The sequence below is a fragment of the Drosophila mojavensis genome, unplaced genomic scaffold (genome assembly GCF_018153725.1).
Source record: "Drosophila mojavensis isolate 15081-1352.22 unplaced genomic scaffold, ASM1815372v1 contig_80, whole genome shotgun sequence".
Taxonomy (NCBI): Eukaryota; Metazoa; Arthropoda; class Insecta; order Diptera; family Drosophilidae; genus Drosophila; species Drosophila mojavensis.
This window is the reverse complement of record NW_025318906.1, coordinates 12,915,657-12,941,472: the sequence shown is the minus strand read 5'-3', so window position 1 is coordinate 12,941,472 and position 25,816 is coordinate 12,915,657. Positions and strand designations below refer to the sequence as shown.

Below are 25,816 nucleotides of genomic sequence, written 5' to 3'. Positions count from 1 at the left end.
AAATTAGTGACGTTTGTACTTTTAATGTTTATTTAATTTATTTAACCGTTTCTTTTGTATTAATGAAATATGGTATATTTCAAACATATTATAAAAATTATTATTATAAATAGTACTACAGTACACATCTATTAGAAAATTATTATCTATTAAAAAATTCATTTATTGGTTAAAGATCGAATTATTGGTTAAAGAACAAATGTCTACTCTATGTTTTTGGTTAGTGATAGTACATAATTATTGCTTAAAAAAAAGTAACTTGTTTTAAAGGCTTAGGTTTATAAAGGAACTAGCTTAATTAGTTCCAAATGATCGATCAGCAGATCTTGAGCTTTTGACCGCAGCCAACTTCAATCACGCGCTAAGATTCTAAAGTTCATAGTTTGTGGACAAGCAATCTAGAAAATGGGCGACCACGGCTTTTTAAGTTATGTTAAACGAGTTATCCATTCATTAGTAGTGTCGACGCCGGATCGCGTAACTATAGAAAGATTAAAGCGTGACTATGCAAACGAGGAAGGCTGCCCAGTGCCGTACAACAGTCTCGGCTTCAAAGACATCGAAAGCTTTTTGCGCTCAATTCCCGACACAGTTGAGGTATGTAAATTTGCACTTTGGGAACTCTCAAGGTACATATATTAAAGAATATTTATTTATTCTTTAGTTAGTGGGCTACGGGCCGATGGCATACGTCTTGGCAAAGAGTAATGCCAAGACCGCCCACATCCAAGCCCTGGTGCAGTGCCAAAAGAGGCCAAGCAGCAAGCAAAAAAATCGAAAACGTGGCAAACCCCTATTCTGTTATCCCTCAGAACGATCTGATATCGTGTTTATCAATGAGTATCACAAATCGAACAATGTGCTACTGAATAATTACAACAATTACAACAGTTATCGAATGCGTTACGATTCCAATTCGTCTGCTAACCAATATGTCAAACAACCGCCACCAACTCAAACTTCAGTTGTTCGCCAGAACAATTTAACAAAGGAAACGAATTCTATAACTAATTCACTTTCAAAATGTACAATTGCTAATGCTGGGAATTCCTCTTCGGCTGCAGAAAACAGTTTAGAAATCTATGTTGAAAAGGACGAAAGTCCAGATAAACTCAAGTTGCCTAACCAATCTCTCTCAAAGAACAATAGGAACCGCAGTCCACAATATATATCATCTGATGAGGGTTGCGATGAAGATGCTGAACCGGAATATTCTGTGGTATCAAAAGTTCATTATATATGTGTCTTTATATAGACAATAAATTATGTTTTTATTTTAGGATAAAGAAATATTAAATTACAAATATGCCGAGGTTGCCGGTTGTACCAATTTAATTAATGTAGAATCCAACGTTCAGAGCAATTGGACAGACCATCATCTTGATTATAGCTCCTCGGATGAAGGTAGTGAATCGGATGCCATTCCGGTCTTTGCTGTGGTAAATATTTCTTGTAATTAATATTAAATTACGATTGAAGTCTCATAGACTTCATAGAATTCAAAACTGAAGTCGGATTACTATTTGTAGCACTTGCCTAATGTGTTTTTTATTCCAGGACCAAAATGTCTTGAGTGTGGAATATCCTAGGGATGCAGTTCGCTTTGATTATCAGTTGCCCAAACAAAATGTGCATAAAAAATTCAAATTGGAAGAACGCGTTGAAGTGCAGCTTGTGACGGTAGAAAATCACAATTACATTATATATATCCACTACATCATACACTCTGCATCAACAGGTGGCTAGTCCGCATAGCTTCTATTTTTGGCTACATGACGAGGATTACGAGCAGTACAAAGGCATGTCCTACAGCATGCAGTACGTATATTATGAAAGGTTATATCATAAAAGTAATGTGCTGGCTCTTTTTCAGACAATTTTACAGCATCATTAATGAGTATAGCTATACGATTCCATTATTTTTAATAATGGTTGGTCATTTGGGTGCTGTTCATGTGAGGGAAGAAATTTGGCACCGCGTAAAAGTCTTAAATATCAAAGCTGGCGACAGAATGAATGTGGAGGCAAGCGCTTGAAATCCTTCAGTTATTCATCTTGTATTTATAGAACTTGTTCAACAGGTAGAACTTATAGATACGGGCGACCGCATATGGATATGCCATACTGATCTGAAGTATTTGTGCAAAGACTTTGCCAGATTGCCACCTCAGTGCTGGCCCGGCAGACTGGCCTGCATAACACCCAGGCAGGGTAAATGCTTTTCTATGGAGGCCAGCAACTACTTTTACGATATTGTCTGCTATCGAAGACTCTATGCGAAAATAGAGAAGATAAACGATGCTGTAGGGATTTACTTAAGAACTTTATATATGACTGTCAACTAATATGATATTCTGCTTATTTTAGGATAATACCTGCACTATGATACTGGTTGATCCAAATAGTTCGCTGCATACCAAGAACATTAATATGGCACTCATCGAGTCTGGTTGGGTACGTCGCTGTTACAAGCCATAAGATTTTTTTGGAACTTAAAATAGAGCTACAAAGTTGAAAATGTTTGTTTTGTTTTCCCATTAACTTGTTATGTTACAAACGAATTTGGACTTCAAGTAATGTAAATTGAAAGACTTTACTTAAGTTTTATGTTAAGGCAAACGCTGTCCTTCTGCTTTTCATTTATTAGTTTACGTATAATAAAATACTAAGTTACATAAATCTTGAAACAAGTTGTTGTTGTTGTTGTCTTATCGCTTGATTTATGTTTTGAAATTAAGACAAACAAAGACGCATAAACTACGCAAAAAGATCTCGCTCGCAACTAAATAGTATTTCTTGAAACATAATGCTCAAATTATAGTTTTTGCAATAAATATATTATTTGTTATTTTTTTTTCTTGTTTGTTTAACTGAATCGTCATAACAATTCCCTATAAAAGACAACATTATCTATTAATGTAGTTTGTATATATGTATGTATGTATGTTATGTGTGTTTGTATGCTTGTATGTTGTGTATATAGTCAATGCTTATGTATGTATGTTGCTTGCTGCTGCTGTTGTTGTTGTTGTCGTAGACGGCAACCTGAGGTTTTCTTTAATTTTTGTTTGTGTGTGTTTTCATTTAATTATAATTATTATTATTATATTATTATTATTATTTTTTTTTTTTGAGGCTGCTCTACTACTTTGTGTCAGTGTTTACTCTTCCTCTTTATTAATTTTTTTTTCTTGTAGTGAGTGAAAAACTAATAGTTCAACTACTAATGCATTTCGTTAAATTTGCTTTTTGCTTCATCTTTTTTTCTTTATCATAATATATTGTTATCGTGTTTACTCATATTGCTGAGTGTTTTCCTTTTTTTTTTTTTTTTTTCATTTTTTGTTGCAATGCGTATTTAAATATGCTATATAATCGCAATAATACATAATTGTTGTTTGTTTGTTGGTTGCTCTTGAGTACATAATAGCTACGCGCATTTATATTTGTTTTTGTAATTTCATTTCATTTTCTTTTCATTTCTTTCTTTATTTTGGTTTTGTGGTATGCATAACGTAACAAGTTTTCTTTATATCATAAGTTTATGCACGTGTGTGTGTGTGTATGGGTGTATGTTTAACTACAGGTGTGTGGGTGTGTGTATGGCTGTCTATAGGTTAGTAGTAGATCCATAGGACTAACACCTATGTATGTAGCAAATTCAAAAGTCTATTCACTTCGTAATCATTACAATATCGTGGGCATAAAACTTATATACTTATATGTATGTAACTGTAGGTGTGTATATGTATGTGTGTGTGTGTTCTCTCTATGGCCGTGTTTCATATCTGTGTGAATGCTTTAACTGGCTGCTGAATTTTGTTTGTTTTTTTTTTTATCGTATAAGTTATTTTTATGTACTCATCTTTTTTTTTAGTTTTTCATTTTTTTTTTTTTCGATTCTTATATTAAAGTTCATCACAGTTAGCGGAGCTGAAATTATGAATAATTATTGAGGACATTGTTGTGTAATACGTTTTCTCTATCTCATTTTTTTCTCTTTTGTTTTTTTTGTTGTTGTCTTCATTTTCTACTAAATCGCAATTGCATATATATGTAGACTACTGTAAATTGATTCAGTGTAGTTTTTTTTTTTTTTTTTTCTTTCATTTTTTTTCACTAATTATTATATACGCATGTGTGTGTGTGTCTGTATGTGTGTGTGTAATGTTTGTAGTGTCTATGGGTGTATTACTATTTGCTGTTTTTGTTTTTGTATTTGAGTTCTGCGAACCGCTATTCAGATGGTTGCTCGTTGCGTGCTGTTTGGGCTAATCATGATGCCTCAGTGTCATGGAGTATTGCCCTCGAATAGAGCTCGAAACTCGCCGCTACGTGGTCGGGGCAGACCTTCGCGTATCGTTTGCACCGGCTCAGCAATGCTCGACTCTGACCCATGCAGTAAATTCTCCTTGAGATCCATGTCACTGCAAGAGATATAAGAGTATTGTATAAGAGTTATAAGAGTCTAGCATGTTGTATAAGATATTTCGTACGACTACCATATAAGAGTATGGTATAAGACTCTTGCATAAGAATATTATACAATTTTATAAGACTAGCATAGATAAGTCTTATACAAGAGTATCATGTTGGTATTGTATGTAAGAGTAAAATATAAGACCAGTGTATAAGACTATTGTATAACAGATATTTATCATAACTTACTCATCTTTGCAGTCATCGGCCTCGGCGGCCAATGCATTGACCACCGCCGTAATTGTATTCGATTCTGGATTGCTTAATTGCTCATCCTTTTGTTGCATTATATTTGGATTTTTGCCAATCTTGTTTAGCCGCTCGGCAGCCACGGTTTCCATGGTCTTGCGCATTAGCGGATATTGATCCAGAACGCAGTTGAAATGATCCACGCTCAACGAGAATAGATTGCAATAGGTTTCGGCTCGCACGCTGGCCACACGACGCGCATTGGTCAGCAAACAGATCTCACCGAAATAAGATCCATCCGATAGTGAGGTGGCAACCTATGGATAGACAGATACCCTGTAATACATTCTAGCATGGCATACTCTACACATACCTCGCCGTTGGCCATGACAATGTCCACCACGCCCTCCTGTATGAAGTACATCTTTGTACCGATCGTGCCCTCCTTTATGATAATATCACCTGAGTTGGAGAAGAGTTTATGATAAGTTAGTAACTCCTTAGAGTATGCATTGATGGATAGTACCTGGTTGGAAAACTTCGTATTTCAGTTTGGTAACTACGTCGGAAACAAAATTCGAATCGGCATTAGCAAAAAAAGGCACTGACGCCACGAGGGATCTGTGATATATATGTAGATATATAATTAGTTTAGTTTATTAGCTCTCTTCAAACACTCCTGTTAATTATCTTTATTCTTAAGGATCTCCCACCTGCAATTATAGTTGATAACATCCTCGCGCAGCTTCTCGCTCAACTCGCCCAGTATTAACTCTTCATCGAAGAATTTACCCTGGTACCGATGCTCGAAATATTCCGTTATACGCTGTCGCATATCGCGCGGCAACTTGCGATAGGCCATATACTCCTCCACCTGTTTGACCTTCTCGCGATACTGCCGCCTGCTGGAGTCCAAGCTCTGTATTAGATTGGTCGCATGACCAAGGAACAATGCATAACATGTGGCGCCCGATATCATCGATAGCATCGTTAGCCACATATCCGTCAGTGATTGTGGTGGAAATCTGCAAAAGGTCAATTGATAAGATATGATAAGAGATAAAAGTGGAACTTTATTTATATATATATACTACATACTATTAAAAAATTCAATATTATTTTAAATATAAAAAAATATTATAAACAGTATAAAAGATCAAATAGATTGAGTTTATCACAATACAATATATATAAAATATTCATCTATTGATATTATATGCAGTTTTTGCTTACCTGCCGTATCCTATGCACAGCATATGTGACATGGCTTTGAATAATGCCCATGAGTACTGCTCCAGCCAATATGATTCCTGCATATAACATTACTTAAGATCTATGCTTTCTCTATCGAAAATATATATTCATATATTTAGAGATATCATACCTGTAATTCGTTGATGGATACCCAGGAATTAGATGGAAAACCCTGTAACATTGGCACTAAGAACTGCAAACAGCCGCTCCAGTGTCCGATGAGGAGCATCATGCAAATTAAATTGAAGATCCTCATAAAAACCGAGGCCATATTAAGGAACTGCAACCAGATTTATCAATAAGAGTGCACATCAACTTAAGCCCAGCACCGCATTGTCTATTACATGTATGTGTATGTGTGTTTGAGTGTGTGTATTTGAGTGTGTATATATGTGTGTGTGTGTGTATTATATTTGTGAGTTTCACATTTAAATTACAACGAACCAAATCAAAACTAATGCAAGTAAAATAATAATAATTAAAACCAAAAACTAAATTACATTTTTGTAACGGTCTTTTAGTAGGCTTTTTCGACTTCCAGCTGCCAATTACTTTGAGCCAAAGCAAAATAATAAATAAACCAAGCCACAGCCAGAGAACGAAATCAAGAAAACAAACGAAGATTTTCAAAGAATTTTGTGTGCTGGCAGCTGATGCTCGCCTCACAGTGGCGCCCAGAAGTATGCAACACTCGGAGCTCAGCATAAGCTGCCAATTCGTCTGGTCAATCACAATAGACGATCGCACACACACACGCACACGGCTGGCTGTAGTGGTAGATGCAGGCAGTGGAAAATCGCTATCAATCCGTATACAAATTAGGCATAATTAACTAAAAAATTATAAATTAATTGTGAGTCTAATATTAGGCAAGTGTAATACAACCTGAGCGCAATTAATCAAACCATTTCTACGTAGTTTTATTTTTGTTTGTTTAGTGCAAATCAGCTGCTATTATGGTACAAGTGCTCATCTTAACTTTTGCTCAGAGTTCCACATAAATAAATTGATGCTTAAGTAAAAACGAGTATTATATATGTATAATATGAACAATAAGAAAATATATATATATATATATATATATATATATATATATATAGATATGTATATATATATATGTATATATATATGTATATAGATATACATATATATATTTAATTATGCTCACTATTCCAGAAGTATTTTACAATCAAAAGCGTTTTTCTTATCTCAGTTGTTAGTGCTACGTTTTCTGTACAGAAGTTTAGAACGAAAAACAAGAGGAAAAGGTCAAACGTCAAACCATAAACAGAAATAGAAACGAAATAAAATACGTATATGTAGATTTAACCCATGGACAGAGTAAAGAGTAGCAAAATAACGGGTGTATTGCATTCAAGTATTTTCTTGTTGTGGCTGTTGTTTTCGTGTGAAATATTACAGGGTATTATGCCCTTAGGCCTTCTTCATTGCCATCTTCATTGACTTTCGCGAGTTTATTTACACAGACTTACGGAACGAGGAGATCGCCACGCGAGTCTTTAGCTGAAAACTTTTGTACAACAGAAAACACAAGAGAGAGAGAGAGAGGCAAAGAGACAGAGAGAGAACAGAAAAAAACATAACGCAACGTAAGCCCATAACCAAAACCAATCAAACAACAAACAAAAGAAAACAAAAACAAGAACAACAAAAACAGAGAGACCAACGTAACGGTAAACATATTCGTAATTGGCAACAGTAGCAGAGTTTTATTAGTAGTAGTAATAGTAGTAGTTGTAGTAGTAGCAGTAGAAGAGAGTAAGGTAGAAGTACAGAGAGAGAGAGAGAGACAGAGAGTATAAGAGCGTAGAGCGTAGAGCGTAGAATTGCAGCAATAAAGCGCACGCCGAAACAAAAGCAAAAGCATTGATTGTGTTTGTTGGTGTTTATTGTTGTTGTTGCTGTAGCAGTTGCTGTTGTTGTTTTTGTTGTTGCTGTTTGTTTTAATCTTGTTTATTACAGTTGTTGTAGCATTATTTATATATCATTATTATCATTAGGCTTATTCATATTCGATTAGATTAGGCACTAGAGAGAGTGTTCAATTGTGTTTGCGATAGCGAAAGCGTTTTTACTTGATTTGCATTTGCACTTGCCCACAAATGTATGCTATACAATACGTATAAGACTTGATGTGTGTATGTAGTAGATAAATAGTAGATAAAGTATGTATGCAAGTAACTACTGGATATGTACGTATATGCATTGTATCGGATATGTAGTAGTACAGTGTTCATGTTCGTGTTCGTGTTCGTTGTTCAACAGCTGTTCAGCTCATCATTATTATCATTAGCATAACGGTGTATTTATTTGTGTGTGTGTGTGTGTGTGTGTAAGCAGTTTCCCTTGCTGATTGGAAATTATCTTGCACAGTTGCTGCTGCGATATATACAATTTATCAAATGTCTACGAGTATAATTATATCTTTTATTTATCGCTGTCTTAGTCGCAGTGCTTAAGCAAAAAGCATTGAACAAATTTTATATATATATAGAAATTCTTCATTTCTTGTTTTTTTTTTTTTTTTTTTTTACATGTGTTTTTGTCATTCGCATTTGATTCAATATCTGTGGCACTCGAAATACTTTTTACAAGTCTCTGTGTCTAGATGCAATTCACAGGCGTTCTTTAACTACTATTTACACTGTACTAACTAGAAAAATGAAATAATCGCAAATAAAGAAGAAGAAGAGTGACAAAACTAGAACTCAAATCTTAAGCCTAATCCTTGGCTAAAGACATGCTCATGCATGAGGTCTACGGCTAGCTAGACTAGAGATAGTTAAATCGGAAAGAACATAACTATTTGGAGCTAAATAGAGCCTTCAATAGCTATCGAATCGGACAAGTGCTGCAGCATCTCAAATCGTTTCTAACCTCATTTCGTGAAGTGCATAAAAACAAACTTCGATTAAACCGAAGTTGGCGCAAAATTCTATTCATTTCATTTTTTATTATTATAATTTTTTTTTTTTATGCATCAAATCAAGAAAATATATGTATCAATCAATCAATATTTAGTTATATGTATGTATGTATATAAAAAGGCAGTCTTAGAAAATTTACAGAATGTACGAACGAACATTAAAATTCAAGCAAACATGATCAACGAACAATCGAACAATCGAACGAACGAACGAACGAACGAAATATGCACTAAAACTCAATTTTGGTTCAATCATATCTCAAAAAGAATGTGATCTATGTTGCACCAATAATACATAATTATAATGTCAATCAATCAAGGCTTTTTGTTTTTGTTTTTTTTTTTTTATGTTTATCAAAATTAATTTTTTTTTTGTTTGATAGTGTTTTGATTTTTATTTGATAAAAAATCTTAAATTTTTTTTTTTGTTTTTGTTTTTAGTTTTGTTTTGGGTCGTTACCTTGAGAATTAGGTTGCTTTTTGTCAAGCCATCTTTGTCTTTTCTATGCATTCTCCCTCTGCGATCAGCACTTTTTTTCTGTAGATTCTGGAGAATCTAAAACCATATATATACACAGGTATTATAAGCCCTGGATTGGCTAAGGTTTTTAAAAAGTTTTAGGTTTTCTTGTCTGATTTTGATAAGCAAATTGGTTTTTCGAGAACTTCTTGAATACTTATATATATATATTGTGACAGATATATATATTTATTTTGGTTTGTATAAAGTTGACGTTTTTTTATTAATTTTTTTTTTTTACTTAAATAAATACATATGTATATATAAACATAAAACAATAAATTGAGTTCAAGTTTCCATCGTTCTTTTTTGAATAATTTTTTGGGTGACGTTGCGCGAGTAAAGAAAGTGTTGAGGAAATAAAAAAGCATTTTTCAACACTTGAAAATTAATTGAAATGTTTCTCAGTTGCGACTTGGAAGAAAGTCTTCAGAGATTTTCTTCTCTTTGTACATTGTGCAATGAAGAATTTGTTTGAATTTTCAGTGCTTTATAAAGTCAGCAAGAAATGAAACATTCAAATGAAGAAGAGACACAATAAATATGAATGTAAGCAAAACAATGAAATCATATAGAATAAAATACAGAAAAAATATAAAACACATAAAAACAACTGAAATTTCCCCCTGCGACAGAGCGAAGTTTGAAGCGTCTTTGTGAGAATATTGTGGAGAGAGAGAGGAAGAGCGTTAGAGAGAAAGAGAGAGACGGCTCGCGATTTGGTATTGTTGTGAGTTGTTGTTGTTGTAGTTGTTGCAGAACTTGATGGGAAGTATTGGACCTGGACGTGGACTTGACTTGGACTAACTGGGCTTGGAGCACAACGCATCACAAGTTGGAAAACAAATACATTTAAGATTTACAAAACTTTCAATTATGTATTATTAATATGATTATTATTTTTCTTTTTTGGTTTTTGTTGTTTTTTATTTTAATTTTTTTGGGCTTTTGTACAGCGTTGGTTTGAACATAAATATATATATACTTAGGAAGGTAAGGAATTAACTGAAATCAACTGAAATGATAGACATCGAGTATATTCTAAAACATTTAACAACTGAAAATGTATTATTCGAATAACTCCTATGGAATATTGAATGTTAAAGCCTAAAAACAGAATCAGAGAAGACTGAGCACTTTGGACTACATATATAGACAACTTGAATCACTGTTAGCTGTTCGACTGACTGTACTAAAGCCTAAAAACCCAGAGATAGGTTTTCATGTTCATTTTATTTTTATCGTTCTTTTAATTTGTATATTTTGAATATAATTATATATATTTTTTGAGGGTCAGGTAAAGAACAAAAATTGTGTTGCAAACTGAAAAACTGATTTGGTAAACGAAACAAATCGAAATCGAAATTGAAATCGAAATAGAAATATATATATATCATAGCATATATCATTCAATATGACTCAAATAAATATATATATATTACTTTTTAATATATCTTTTGCTATGCAAACCAAAAGTCAAACAAATTGCAGAAATTATAATGAAATTGAGTCGGAATTGTATACTTACATAGACCTCCTCCCATTGCGAGACGTAGCGGACGAGGCGGGAGAGACGGAGCAGGCGAACTAGAGAAAGTAATTTAGCTAGACGGAGGATGCGCAAAGCGCGTCCGGCATGCAAGATTTGAAAAGAATCAGAGAAATCCTGCAATTTCATAATCTTAATCAAAATGTTGCGTACTGTTTCTTTAAATACAATAAACTTACTTGATTGAAAATTAAAAATATATAATCTAAGGGTATCGACGAAATCAGATCGAGAAAAAACCAGGTTCTTAAATAGTGTTTAGCTATAAGCTTTGGATCCAATATTACTTGTTCAGCGTTGTCTTGTTGCATAATTCCTGTAATTGCGAGAGACCGAGAGAAAGAGAGAGACAGAGAGAGAGAGAAACAATTAACAAAAGAATTTCAAGCAAGGTGGAGGAATTTCGAAAATTCCACTCTATATATACATACATATATAGTAATTGCCATGTGCACACATTACCTGTTCTAAAATTGACTACAATATCTATTAAAAAAATAGTATCACTTAGGCAGTTGAAGGCAATCCATCGTGTGCTCAGATCATCGTTGAAGAATGATATTGCGACTGGCAGGATAATAAGATTTGCTACTAATAATAAAAGCATGCAAAGGTCCCAGTAAAACCTGAAAATAAAAACAATAGATGTATAAATATATTATAGGTATACATGTAGATTGCGTAACCCACCTGAATGAACTGCACGGGTGTATTACCCAATGCCCGGAAGTTTTCTGACGTATGCGTTCTTTGACCAAGGCCTTGCGGCTGCCAAATAATTTCATGGCCAGACGATTGTCTGTCGGCTGGAACCATGATTGCAATTGACTTTTTAGGAAATTGGCCGAGACTTTTTCCGATACTATCGGTATATTGGGCATTGGCTCCTCTTTCGGAGTGCCGTACAACGACACATCATCAAAGTGTACCTGTAAGATGCAAAACTCGATTAATACACACACTGATTCACCTGTAATTAAGGCCTAATTCTGTCTATTCCCTCTCGCTGGATTGCTACTATGATGATTTAACATATGACTAAATGGCATAGTTTGATTGTGTGGGTTAGTTGGTTAGTTGGTAATGCCTGCTCTAGTTGTTTAGGAAAAACCTTAGCTCTTGCCATTTCGGTTCCTTGGTCGCATATTAGCAGCGCCTCATCATCGAAAGCGGTGACCAGTGAGTCGGTGCAGGTGTTCTCGAATGAAATGCGCAAGTCGTTCTCATTCACATTCAATACGGAGCAGTATGAGCAGCGCACTGATTCTTCGCTATCGCCGTTCAGCAGGCTGCAAAAACAATTATTGATAAAAAAAATACAACAAAAAAAGCAATCATAATAAATAAACATGAATAGGAAATGCAACTAAATATATATATGTATATATATGTGTGTGTATATATATAGTAGATATATTGTATTACAAGTACGCGCTTAAGGTAAGCCAGTGAAAGTAACGGCTATGCCGGGTTTTATAGGTTTTTTAATTCTATTTATATTTGTAGTTGTTTTAATTCTCATAATTGTTGCACACGCACAATGCACAATTCGCACTGTTGCTGTTGCTGTTGCTGTTGCAGCTGCAGCATCCAGATCTCTCACCTTGCATTCGGTGATTGTCAAGGTCTTTGGCTCGTTGCGGAAACGAAATCGCGTGGTCTGTGTGCTCCGCTCTCTCGCCGGCGATGGCTGTTTGCCTGTCTCTATTGTTTGGTAAAGTAGAAGCGTGCAATGATATTTTTTTTTCGTGTTTTTGTATTTTTGTATTTGTATTTCTTTCGTTCTTTTTGTTGTTGTTGTTGCTGTTCTGCTTCACACTCAATTGAATGTAGTTTTTAAATGGGAAAGCTACGTTTTAATTAAGCCTGTTGATGCTGATTTAATTTAATCTTCGCCTCGCATTAGTCTAATGAATTTATTACGAGCGAATATTATTATTATTATTATTATTATTTTTATTATTATTAGTGTGCGTGCGCGTCTTTTGTATACACATAACTAAAAATAGAAGTTGAGCAACAACAAAATCGTTTAGAATTTCTACACAGCCGATCGGATAACTGTTATCCGTTGGTTATCCATTGCAAGCCATTGTTATCCACTGTTATCCAATACATTTTGCATGCTTTTGTTGTTGATGTCTGCAGTTTTGGTTTTGGTTTTAGATTGCGTTTTCGTTTCGTTTCGTTTCGTCTCAATTTGTTTTCTTTGCTTCTATTGTGGTTGGCGTTTAATTGTTAGTGGAAACTTGAAACGTGTTGAAGCAGCTGTTCGCACTGATTTGATGACCGTAACTTAATGTTATCGCTGTTCACAATTACACAAAATATATATATGTGTGTGCATGTGTGTGTGCGTTTGCATGCAGTTTGCTCTATATACCGTAATTTATCACTTTCAGTTATTACAAGCCCGCTAACCGAGCGCAACTAAGTAACAATGCGCGGCCAGCCAGCGCCGGCAAACACTCCGAACGAACGCGCTGTCGAATATCGTCTCCGAATACCAAATACCGAATACCGAATACCGAATGCGCGTATACAAAACCGAGGCTGTTGGTATTCGGAATCGAAAATTGGTGTTCGTCTTCGGCTTGTGTATGGGTGTGTGTGTGCGTGTGTGTGTGTCGTGTGGCGTCCTCCAGCTGTCGGTTTATTTTGTTTGTTTGTTGCTTTGCTCGTTTACTCGATTGCCTGTTTATAAGTTTATGTGTTTGTTTGTTTATTGCTTTGCTGCACTCGCTTTACCTCGACTCTCAATTTACGGCAATAGGGAATGCCGAAAAGGGAATTTGGCGCGTAATTAAATAATTGATCAAGTGAAGCTGTTGATGATTTTTTACATTCAGCTCGCTCGATCATTTATTTCAGTTTTCTTATGCTTCTGAGTATTTCTCTTTGTAAGTTTAGTTTTTGCGGCGAGCTGTTGCCGGGCCGGCTAGATAACCTGTTCTGAGGCTCTCGCGTTGCCGTTGCACAATAAATAAATAAAAACAATATTTTTGTTGTGTTGCGTTTGCTTTTTAATTGATTTTGCGACGAGCTGCGTCGCAAATTATAGCTCGTCTATAATTTGTTGCTATTCTTCAAAAATTGACGCCAATAAAAGCACAGAAAACGGAACAACAAGAACAATAACAACAACAACAACAAACAACAACAAAAACTATCAGAATTACCTCTAGATTTTATGTAAATGAATTGGTCTAACGGGTTACCGAGCCCGGGCCGGGAGGCTAACAACAACCTCAACTATCATTGAGCTCGAGATGGAGCTCAGAGAGAGAGAGTGGGAGATTGTAGTTGGGGTAGGGGCAAACACTGTTCGCTTCTAGTCACAATCTAGTCCAGTAAATTATGGATATAGTCGATTTGAGTCACTGAGCTTAGGCAATTGATATTATGATAATGGCGCGAGAGTTTTCCGTGTCAACGACGCAATCAGCACGTACAGCAATCAATTCCCAATGCTCAATATCTCATCCACGGTCACGCGAATGCCCGATTTGAAAGTTTAGTTCCGATCACACCGATTCGAGGGATTAGTTATTAAGTCCTGCTCACTGCACCGATCGTCACGCTGCAGGCTTTAATTATGATTGAAAGCTCAACGCGCTCATGAAGTTCACTGTTCGCGGCTTAGAAGCTCATTATGCGACGGAACCATGGCCGAAGCACATAACTCCCCGATTCAGACACAGACTGCGACTCAGACAGCGACTCAGACTCGGAGTCAGACGATGCTGATGGCAGTATGCAAATGCTGCTCGATAAGCGGCTAACAAAAACCGGTAAAAGACATGAGACGCGAATTTAACGACATGCGGCAGCAGCAACAATAATTAAGTGTGATCTAGTCCTACAGTATCCGACTAGCATATACCCTGGATGTTGGGGTGAATTTAAATAAAATATATAACCTAAGAAAAAAGGGGATATAGTATGTGTCTCTATACAGACAGTAAGATCTTACTATATCTTTTCAATTGTGGAAGATCTGCTATTGCCATATTATATTATCATTCATATTCATTCATATTAGGATATCATACAAATGACTATTTCAGCTTATCTAGTCTAGCCTTCGGAGGCGAACGGATGGACAGTAGGAACTCAATCGGCATAAGAAAAATCATTGAATAAACTTCAACTTTATAATCCTGAATATCCTGCATTAGTTTAGGAACGAATGGATTATCGAATGAAGAATCGCATGGACCGTCGGACGTAGAGTCCGCTGTACACTCGACAGGACAGTCGGACTGACAGTCAGATTGACACTCGGATGGACTAATTGAAATCAATCAACACTGAGAAAGTTAGAGAATCATTTGAAGTAAGCGACAAGTCCACACTCAAGCAGAGTCTAGTCTAGGCAGATGAAAAGACGGCTAGACAGACCTCAAGCTGGATTAAAATATGAAGAATCGATATACTCCATAAATAGAAATTTAAGAAGTATTCTTCTGCCTGTCACATTCAATATACACCCCATTTATCCATTTCAATTGAGCAGAGGGTATAGCAACGTCGGACGACGACTTTGCATGCGTAATTCGCTTAGCAATTGGAGCGTCGCATCGCGTCGCGTCTCTCAAGACTTTGTAAGCGAGCAAATGGCCAAATTGGCCAACTGGCTGGCTCGTTAACTGGTTAATGGTTGATGATAAGAATAGTTAAGTAAATGCATATACATATATATGTATGTATATCTATATATGTACATATGTGTGTATATCTATATGTATGGGCATGGCAGACTCACCGCTCGCTAAGCTTGCTCTTGTGCCTGCGTATGTGGCGTCGATTGAAGCTGTTGGTGCACGAGGTGGACGTTGGCCTTGACGTCGGATGATGGACGCCAAAGTTGTGGAGCTGCAGCGACTTGAGTGTGGCTGGCGCTGTCGATGCCTGGCCGTGGACGTGCCCGTGATGGCCGTGATGGCTGTGCTGTCCGGTGTGTCCCACAACACCGGCGCTGGCTACTGTGATCGTCGACTCGCCCACCGCCTCATTGGCCGCCTCGGAGCCCTGCTGGGAGCCGTTGCTGGACGAGTGATGGGTGTAGTCGGTCGGTGCGCTCAGCTGGCGATTGAATTCGGCCTTGCGCCGTGTCAGATCCGTCAGGCAGTACTTGTTCAAGTGGCCGTTGCTCGAGACGGAGCTCTTGGGCGATGATGCCAGATGCTGTGTGTAGGCCGAATGTCCTTGTCCTTGGCCCTGGCCGTGACCGTGGGCATGTAGCTTGTGGCAGGAGTTGCTGCTCACGCTTAGCTTATTGCCGGCGCTGTGCAGCAGATTGTTACAGTTCTTGCCGCTGATCTTCGCCGCCAGCGAATGCGGCACCGGCGGACTCTTGCCCGTCGTCGGTATCGTGTTGCTGCTGCTGCTGCCAGCCGCCCTGTACTCCTTGTCGTCGCTCTCGCTGCGCACCGATGCCCGGTACGCCGGAAATGTCTTCGTCTTGCTCTTCAGCGAGCCGTTCAGCAGCAACTGTTGCTGCCGTGCGGCAACCGCCGAGAGCGCCGGCAGCTGCTGTTGGCGTGTCGCCGCTGCTGCTGTTGCCGCTGTCGCTGTCGCTGCCGAGGATGAGGATGAGGATGAGCAGCCGGTAGCTGTGGCCGGTGCCGACAGGGACGATGGCACCGTATGGGCAGCACTTGGAGCTACCTGCGGCTGCAGCGAATGCTTCTTCTCGACCAGATACAAATTAAGGTACTTGTCACCCGGATGCAGTGAGTTGTCGGAGACGGCGTTCGATTTGGATATGATCTGGCCCTTCTTCTTGGCGGTGCGTGTCTTCAGGGAGAGATTGCGCAGCTTCTTGGACTGCTCCTTGATCTTGTTGGTGCGCAGGAACGAGGGACTGTTCGCGATGCACTTGAAGATGTACGTCTGATTCACCAGCTGCTGCTTGTCGCTGCCCGTGTCGTAGTCGCTGTTCAGATTGAGATTGAGATTGAGATTGGTGAAGTGCGGCTCCGACAGCTGTTGCTCGCTGTAGTGGCTCTTCAGCAGGCCGCCAGCTGCTGCCGCTGCGCCAATGCCAATGCCTCCGGCCGACGCCTGATCCTCGGACGCGGGTGCTGCACTCAAGCTGCGCGTGTATTCGTGACACGCATCGTACAGAGCCGATTGGCCGCCGGTGCTGCTGATGCTCTGGGTGCCACAGCTAACGGGACTGTGGCTGTGCGAGGGCGCCGGATCGAGAATGCGCAGCCCACTGCGACTGTCGCTGGAGTTCTGCTTGGAGATGCCGCTCGATAGCCGACTGCTGCTGCGCTGCCGTTGGGCGCGTGGCTCATCCAGGCCCAGCTGGCCCAAGCCAGCGGCTCCTCTCAGCAGCGAAACACTATCACCGTCTCGATCCCGATCCCGATCCCTATCCCTATCCCTATCCCGATCTCGATCACGATCCGCTACCTCGCCGCGCCGACTGCGTCCGTAACCGAGGGCGACTCCAACGCTGCCGCTGCTGCAGCTATGCTGATCGGCCGCCGGACTGGGACTGGGACTGTTGCGCACGGAGGTGGAGGCCGAGGAGTGCGAGTGGATGGGTATGGGCCCAGAGGCCGCCGCTACCGCTGCCGCTGCTGCCGCCGCCGATGCGGATGCGGATGCGGATGCAGAGTTCGATCCCGCCTGTGCGTAGCTGAGGCTAATCAGAGACTGACGCACCAAGTGCTGATGCGAGTGCGAGTGGCGCTGCTGCTGCTGCTGATCGTCGGGGTACAAGTTGTCTCGGCTGGCGCTACAAAAGGCACAGAGACAGGAATGAGAACCGGGTAAATGATATAGAATAAATGGCGATAGACGCCGGCAAACACACAAATTTATCTATTTGAGATTGGCAAAAAAGAAACGAAATTTGTACAGCGGATGCGGGTGCGGGTGCGGGTGCGGGTGCGGGTGCGAGAGGCATAGGCGAGGGGCCAGAAAGTGGACAGAGGCTACGCTAAAGTGAGCAGGAAACGGTGTGGAAAACACGCCGAGACAAAAGCAAATAAACAAAAGAAATTGTTAATTATAAATATTGATTGTGCAGCTGTGCGAGTGGAGGGACGGTGCTAGGGTACGGGCATGTGAATAGAGGCTTGAGCTCAAGCGGCTTCTGAGTTCATCAGAAACGCTCAGCAAGCTATATACATAGACATGAACATTGTATATATACATATATATATACATGTGATACAATTTATACACCCGTATTTATAGCTATATAGATATAGATATATATACAATGTAGCGACCGAGCAGCCGACATGCTCATCTGCTTTTGATCGCGCGAAAAATTGAACTAAATTAATGTTTAGAAACACGCATGGCACTTAGATAAAGATATAGATATAGATATAGATGTAGAGCTACTGATATATACATATATACAGAGTTATATATGTAGATGTGTGCGTGTGTGTCAGTGTCTAGGCAGGCGTGCACATTAAGCAAATATCCAAGATATATAGCTCTTTAGCCCCCCACAAATTGAAAGCCTTAACAAGAATGACCCCCACTGTCGCCCTCTCTCTCACTCCCTCTCATTCTTACTGAAAGTCTGAGCGGAAGTACTCTAAATCAAATTTTGCTAAAAGCGACTGATAAGATAACACGCCGAACATTTATGTTTTATTTATGGTATCGGGCATCTGGTATCGGATATCTGGTATCGAGTATCTGGCCTCTAGTATCTGACTGTCTGGTCCGCTGAACTTTTTGGGTAAACTGATAATATATACAAGCTCATATGTATATTTATATTGCAGTGGAATCTAATGCATCGAAAATGGAGTAAAAATATTCTATACAAACTTCCTTCTAAACAAATATGTCCGAATATTACAAACTAAGTTAATTCTATGTCCAGCTAAACTGTTTTTGATTCCTCTCTGAAAGCTTAAAGCCTATTTAAAATCTATCAAATTTAAAAAAAAAGTTGTATTAAAATTAAATTTTCATCAGATCGTAATGATCATACACTATGATCACACGAATATATATAATCGTAAAACAGCGCTTTTTGTTTAATTATAAAATATTTAGAAAATGTTAGAAACAAAATAAATGCATTAAAAATTATTTGCAACTATCTTGTATTACAAATGTAATTTTAAAATAATTAAACTCTTGGTTTGATGCTCTTAACGAAAAACTAAAAATTAATTATTTCTACCTAAAAAAGAAAATGATTTTTAATCTAAAACTCCAACTTCAGTGCTTCTTGCTAAAACATATACCTGACTTAATTATGATATATTTATTTTAATTTATCTAAATAGATTTTATATTTGAATGCATTTGCCTTGAAATTTTACTTTTTCAGCTGCAAATTTTAGCTGCTTTTAAATGAAGCCAAGCACACTGTGCACACTGGGCTAACATGAATGGCTCAGCACATGTAGACGGAATGTGCATGTAAAGCATTTATGTATTTATATATATATATATATTTTTTTTTTTTCAGTTATGCATAATGCATATTCCATATGCGAACGATTCCAAAAGAGTTATATATGTATAACTCTTTATGTGTATATGTACTCATTTACATTCAGATAGTAAAGGGAAGAGCTAATGCTGCCGCTGCCATTGCCCCTGGTGGTGTTGCTGTTGATGGTGCTGTATCTGTATCTGTGGTTCTAGCTCAGTCGCAATCTCAACTCGTTTGGCACGCAAGCGGCACACGGCGCACACACACAGTTTTGTTGGGCCAATGCAAATATTTGTTCAACATTTTCTATTGACAGTTTGAGTGCAAAAATTGTAAATTGTAAATCGCAAATCGCAATCGCTGGGCAAACTAAAATCAATTTCACTCAATTAGGCGCTCACGCCATGCGCTCAGCCGATGCACCAAATGCAATTATCTCAATTTTGAATATGCATTTTCGGAGTTCGAGCTGTGTATTTGGATTGGAAATTTCTGAAACTATGCAATGTGTGATGCATTAACGTAATGATGGTGCACACGACAGCCCTTCAGCAAACAGAAGGAGAAGCAGCAGAAAAAAAATGATAAAAATGTTACGAATGACTGCAGATAAATCTGACGTTAATCCGCTTTCAAGTCTCACTTGAGATGCTGACTGAAATCAAAGGGAAAGCAACGCCGCAGACAGGTTTTTTTTGTATGTTTTTGTTGCTTTTTTTTTTTTTTTTTTTTTGCTGTTGTCAATTTGATTTGAATTGGGACTTGAAGCACTCGAATCTCGCATCGTCAAGAGCGCTGCGGACAAATGTGCCCTGCGGCAGCTCGAGCCGCTTCCAAAAAACCTGCAAACAATTGGCAAGGTTGCCTTTACCCATGATAATTGTATTGACTGCTCGCTGGGCCGGCTACAATGTCAACTTTGGCGCATTGGAGAGACACAAGTGGGCAGAGAGAATGGGGGCGTCGGGTGTGGGGTGTGGGGTGTGGGGTGTCCCTTCACCAGTGAGCACGTGCTGCCATCCTCGGGCAATCCAATGCGTTTAGCTGGTAGAGGCACACAGACCCAGTTTCTTAAACACAATATGACTCAATTATTAATTCAAGAGCCAATTGAAGGCATTAAGCGTAAATTCGAAAAGCGTAATTGCGCCGGACCCGGCAGTTAGCAGCTGCCGGCTGGCAGCTTGATGGCTGGTGGCTGGTGGTTGGTGGTTGGCGGTTGGCGGTTGCATTGCATTCCATTTTGTTTATCGAAATTATATCAATTTCCCTCAGCAGCAAGTGCAACAGCACAAGGCGGCGGTTAAATGTGTTTTATATACAATAACATGCCAGAAAGCTCAAAGCGGGACTGCTCCACTACGGGATTCCCTGCACCCATCGAAGAAATGGTATTCCAATTTATTTATAGAAAATTAAAAAGACTCTATATTTAAAATTTGGCGACTTTAGCTACAAATATGTGGGAGGTATAGACTTAAAATAGATTTTTGATAACTGATAACACTAAAACAGTAAAAGTTATCGATTTTTCCAAAACAAACTCGTTCTACGGGTGCTATACCGGAGCCCTCAACAGCATTTCAAGTCTCTAGCTCTTATCGCTCCTGAGATTGACGCGTTCATACATACAGACATACGGATGGAAAGAGGGACGGACAGATGAGCAACTCATATCATATATTTATATACAGTATAGCCTCTTCCACGCCTTCTTCTTCCTATTACAACCATGTTAACAAACCCATTATGCCCTGCTTTCCGATTTTCCATGGGTGCAGAGTATAAAAACTTATACAGAAATAACGAAATATATATTTATATATCTAAATACATACATGTATTTATATACAAATGTTTTCCTTTGTGCAATTGTTATAGCGTGTGCCGCTTATGAATTTTACAATTGATCTGCTCTAATTTTAGCAAAAATAATAATTTCTTGAACTTTTGCCATATTTGAGGAATCGAAATAGGCAGCTATATTTATTTGTATATGGGAAATTATTGCAACTGTAAATTGAAAATTCAAATGAAAATCGATGCAGCTGCCAATCAATTTGCATAATGCCAATCGCACAAATAAACAATCATTTGGTCAAGGTGAGGGCGAGGGGAGTTGAGGTAAGCTGAGGCATACCTGTCGTAGTACTTGGAAATGTAATTAAATTTCAACAGCCCATCATCTATATTTATGACTATGTATATCTATCTATATCTGTAGCCAAATTAAACCGGTTAGACAAAGGACCAATCACAGTAGACACAATGCTGAATTGCCCATTGTCAAAACTGTAATTAATATGATATTTCCAGCTATGCTGTGCCATAGGTCATAATTCTTAATAATAGAACAAGCAGTGAATTAATGCTTTCATAAAAAGATTCATCAGCTATATATACACACATATATATATATATTTATCTTTGTACTGTGTATTTTGACAACCAAAAGTGACTCCAGCACGCCGAACATTAATTATTCGAGCGTAATTTGCAATTAGAATTGAGTTGAAAATAAATCTACGTCATACTCAAACGTCATGCCAATTCAAAATTAATGTCGTTGATCTTAAAATTAAATTATAGTGAGATATAGGTACTTAAGCATTTGTATATGTACACATATATATACAGGTACATATATATATATATATATATATTACTTCAGAAACTCACAGGTAGATCTCATAAGTCGATTAGGAACGGGCACAGAAGCAAGCGTTAACAATCAAATAAGCCAACATCGAGCATGCCGATGCTCAAATACTCTTGCAGCTAACTAAATATAATTATAAAAGGTCTGAACTGGGATGAGAATATACAATTTAGTATTAACATATTGTATTTCAGGCTCTCAGCTTTTTTACATTATTTAAAAACTTGTATATTAATATAAGGAAAAGAAAAATTTGGTATATATTTATATATATTTTTTATATATTTCTTTTTTTTCATCTTTTATGTGGTTTCAATATTTCTAAAAAAAATTAAATACTTAAAAAATATATATTATATGTTATATATTTCTTCGGGTTTCTTAAAAATAAAAAAACAATATTCTTGGATGACGTTTTAAAGGGATTCCTTACAAAAATTAGCTTAAAAATTGGGTACACAGACTGACAGAAAGACAGACAGATTTATATGTCGATTAAGATAACAAATATATTTAATAATTCAATAAAAACACACGCTGCAAGAACATTAATAATAATCATAAAATAATATATATATTTTACATTTTCGATTTTTGATCAGGGTTTTACGAGCAAATGTATTTATCTCTATATATGTGTATATATAAAGTTCATTGGCATTGGCAAAAGGGATTTGATAAAATATTAATTTAAAAAAAAAAAAACAATAATATTAAGTAGCGTTTTGGAATGCATTAGCAGAGGAGGAAGAAGAAGAAGAGTAGGATAGCTGAGTGCTTTATACAACTATTTATGATTAATTAGAATAATTCATTGAAACAAGAAACATTGTTTATGCTCATAGAGTTCTAGGGTAGCTTGCAGTAGGGGATTAAGGAATAGCAAGTTAATAGCATTTAAAACGTGTTGGGGGACAATCTGTAGCAAGTACATAGTTAGTACATAACTAGTAGTAGTAGTAGTAGTAGTGGTAGTTAGTAGTAGTTATAGTAGAGTAATAGTAGTAGTAGTAGTAGTAGTAGAGTAGTTGAAAGGTAGAGGCAGAGAGAGGCAATTTGAAATTTTGAGTACCTTCACTGATGATGTCAGTACGTACGCAAAAATTGGCTTCCACAGCGTTAATAAGAAACGGAATCGAGTGTTTCACGCTGATTGTTTCGATTTCACTTAGTTTCTTTTTTCTTTATTTTTGTTCTTTTTTGCGAAACTTGATTCGCTAGCGCTTCGTTTTTGTTTTGATATTTTAGGGTTTTGTTTTTTTTTTTTTGCTTTTTTGTTCAAGTTTTGTACTTTTAAGCAAGTTTTCTGTAAAAATAACAACAACAACAATGACAAACATAATTTTCAATGTAAATATTCACTTGAAACGAATAGCAAGGAAACAAAAAAGTATGGGATTAAAATAAAATAAATAAGTTTTAATTAACTAATAGTCAGATTCCACGAAGTAAAGTTTCGTTTGTTTAACTGGAAAAGTTTTGCGGAATCCGTCTATGGCACACATACAAATACAAATGTGACCGTGTTTCTGTGTGTGTCTGTGTGGGTGTGTCTATGTACTTGCTATGTGCATCTGTTAACAGTATACAAAAAAACTGTAACTAGTTCAATTGGAAACATCGAGCTTCCTACACAAAAATGCCAACAAAACTGTTTATCTCACTCTATGTGTGTGTGTATGTGTGTGTGTGTTAGCTACAATGTGCAAGCAACAACAATAATGACAGCAAGCCCTTTTTATCAATACACACATATATTAAGAGACTCAAATACATATGCAATCCTATGTACAGGGGCGCCTCATGGCAGGGTAAGCCGAAATTCGGTCAGTGCTTTAATCATTGAAGTAAAAGCGAAAGCTTCCGTTGCCTGCATTGATGTTGTCGTTGGACATGTACACACACACACACACAAATACGCTAACACAATTACACACACACACACACACACACACACACTCATACACTAAAGAAGTAATTGAATGGCGCCTGTGTGTAGGCAACGCTTTTTTGCACACTGCATACAAGTGCACTTAAAGTACTTTGACACTATTTTTCGAACGGTTGCTCATTGTTGTTTGGCCATTGTTGCTGTTGTTGCTATTGTCGCCATTGTGCTGGCCGCTTGGCTTTTAATCTAGTTTCGTAATTGCATTGACTGAGTGACGGATGACTAACGCTGCCCGCCCGCCCGCCTCCCCTCTATGGACCGTTCAATGAACGGAAATCAGTTGCATTGTGCTCGAAAAAGCCAAAGGAAATAAGCAAAATGGGATCAAATAAGAATATTGAACAAGTGAAACTTGAACACACACAAATACACACAAGCACACACACACATTTATATAGCCATAAGTAATTACAGCAACAAACTGACCCTAAAAAGCTGTTTTCATTTGCTTTCAAATTTAAGCTTTCAAATCGTTGCAGACACACACACAGACAAACAGAGACTCACATACACATTTAGATAAACAACAGCAGCAATAACAACAAGAACAATGCCAACAGTTTAACTTAAGAAATCAACAAACAAACGAACGAACAAACAAACACAGCAAACAAACCAAAAGAAACAACACAAACGAATGGGAATGCTGAAAATGAAATGAAACGGAAACGGTAATACATTCATATATATGTATGTGTGTACGTATGTATGTATATATTTTAATATGCACACATTCATGTATGCATGCGTATGCGGGCAGGTATGCTTGAAGCTATGTCTGTGTGCGTGGGCTTCAGGACGTACCAGCTCTACTATATTATTGATAAGCAGACTTTTTCCTAAATATTTGATGAAATGTTGGGATTTAGGTCGTTCATACCCATAAGCACAGCCTCAACGTCACACGCTCGCACACGCATACCAAATGCATGCACACACACACACACACACACATACCCAAAATGCCAAACATACCAAAATATACCATAAATACGTACATACATACAAGCACGTGTATACACTTGTATGCGATACGTAACGGAGCGCCACATAACGTAACGTAATGTCATGCACATGTATGTATGTATACAATAAGCAACGCAACGAAACGCAGCGTAACGCAACGAAACGTAACGCCATGTAACGTAATATAAAAATAATGCAATACATAAATCCATACATGCACATGTACACTCATGTATACGTAATGCAACGCAACGTAACGCAACGTAATGTAATGTGACAATTATACGTTTAATTAACAACAATTATCAAAGAAATACAAGAGAATAATTATACATATATATATGTAATTGCATACCGTTGATCGTTGGTAAATGTTCCGAAGGCTCCAGGACCGCTAACTCGGCGCTGTGTGTGTTTAACGTGCATTTTCTGTTACAAAATCCCAACGAACGCAGCTCCTCTGCATGGAAACGGTGAAATTGCGTATTTTTACTTTCGCTCTTCGTTAGTTTGTGATGCCGTTATGCCACGGCTGTTACTCCTTGTTGCTGCCTTCTGCTCAGATTAAATCGCGCGCGCTCGCACTCACACACACACACCAGCCGCTCACACACCAGCCGCGCGCACACACACACACACACACTCTGTTGCTGTTGAGTTTTTTATGCTGCTGCTCCTGCTGCTGATGTTGCTGTTGTTGCTCTTGTTGCTGTAGTTGTTGTGATTGTTGTTCTTGTTATTATTGCCATAGAGCACAACCCGTTAGGCCTGTCGCAATGCTCGACTTTATCATGGTGTATTTGCTGCATATGGTAATCGAGGTTGTGTCTCTGTGACTATGTTAGTGTGTGTCTTTGTGTGTGTGTGTGAATTT

At 37.8% G+C, this 25,816-nt stretch overlaps 2 protein-coding genes across 6 annotated transcripts; one reads left to right on the top strand and one right to left on the bottom strand.

Annotated features, from left to right (window-relative positions):
- The first annotated feature begins 316 nt into the window (after window positions 1–316).
- LOC6579697 lies at window positions 317–2,679 on the top strand. Of its 2 annotated transcripts, none has more exons than XM_044010908.1 (8): window positions 317–597; window positions 1,142–1,219; window positions 1,281–1,439; window positions 1,558–1,680; window positions 1,739–1,818; window positions 1,874–2,024; window positions 2,082–2,303; window positions 2,368–2,679. In XM_044010908.1, exons 1-8 carry the CDS (start codon window positions 406–408, stop codon window positions 2,476–2,478), a joined length of 1,116 nt encoding a protein of 371 aa, XP_043866843.1. In that variant the 5' UTR covers window positions 317–405; the 3' UTR covers window positions 2,479–2,679. The 2 variants fall into 2 exon arrangements, with proteins under 2 accessions (XP_043866843.1, XP_002005579.2); XM_002005543.4 differs by having other exon boundaries at window positions 665–1,219.
- An 800-nt stretch (window positions 2,680–3,479) lies between these two features.
- Window positions 3,480–25,594, bottom strand: LOC6579696. Of its 4 annotated transcripts, none has more exons than XM_044010896.1 (15): window positions 25,298–25,594; window positions 15,704–17,689; window positions 12,062–12,227; window positions 11,629–11,867; window positions 11,401–11,564; window positions 11,118–11,254; window positions 10,918–11,070; window positions 9,330–9,425; window positions 6,053–6,202; window positions 5,902–5,978; window positions 5,382–5,693; window positions 5,195–5,289; window positions 5,042–5,130; window positions 4,669–4,985; window positions 3,480–4,427 (listed from the first exon to the last, which is right to left on the bottom strand). In XM_044010896.1, exons 1-15 carry the CDS (start codon window positions 25,366–25,368, stop codon window positions 4,292–4,294), a joined length of 4,188 nt encoding a protein of 1,395 aa, XP_043866831.1. In that variant the 5' UTR covers window positions 25,369–25,594; the 3' UTR covers window positions 3,480–4,291. The 4 variants fall into 4 exon arrangements, with proteins under 4 accessions (XP_043866831.1, XP_043866832.1, XP_043866833.1 ...); XM_044010897.1 differs by having other exon boundaries at window positions 10,918–11,055; XM_044010898.1 differs by lacking the exon at window positions 9,330–9,425.
- Window positions 25,595–25,816: the final 222 nt, after the last annotated feature.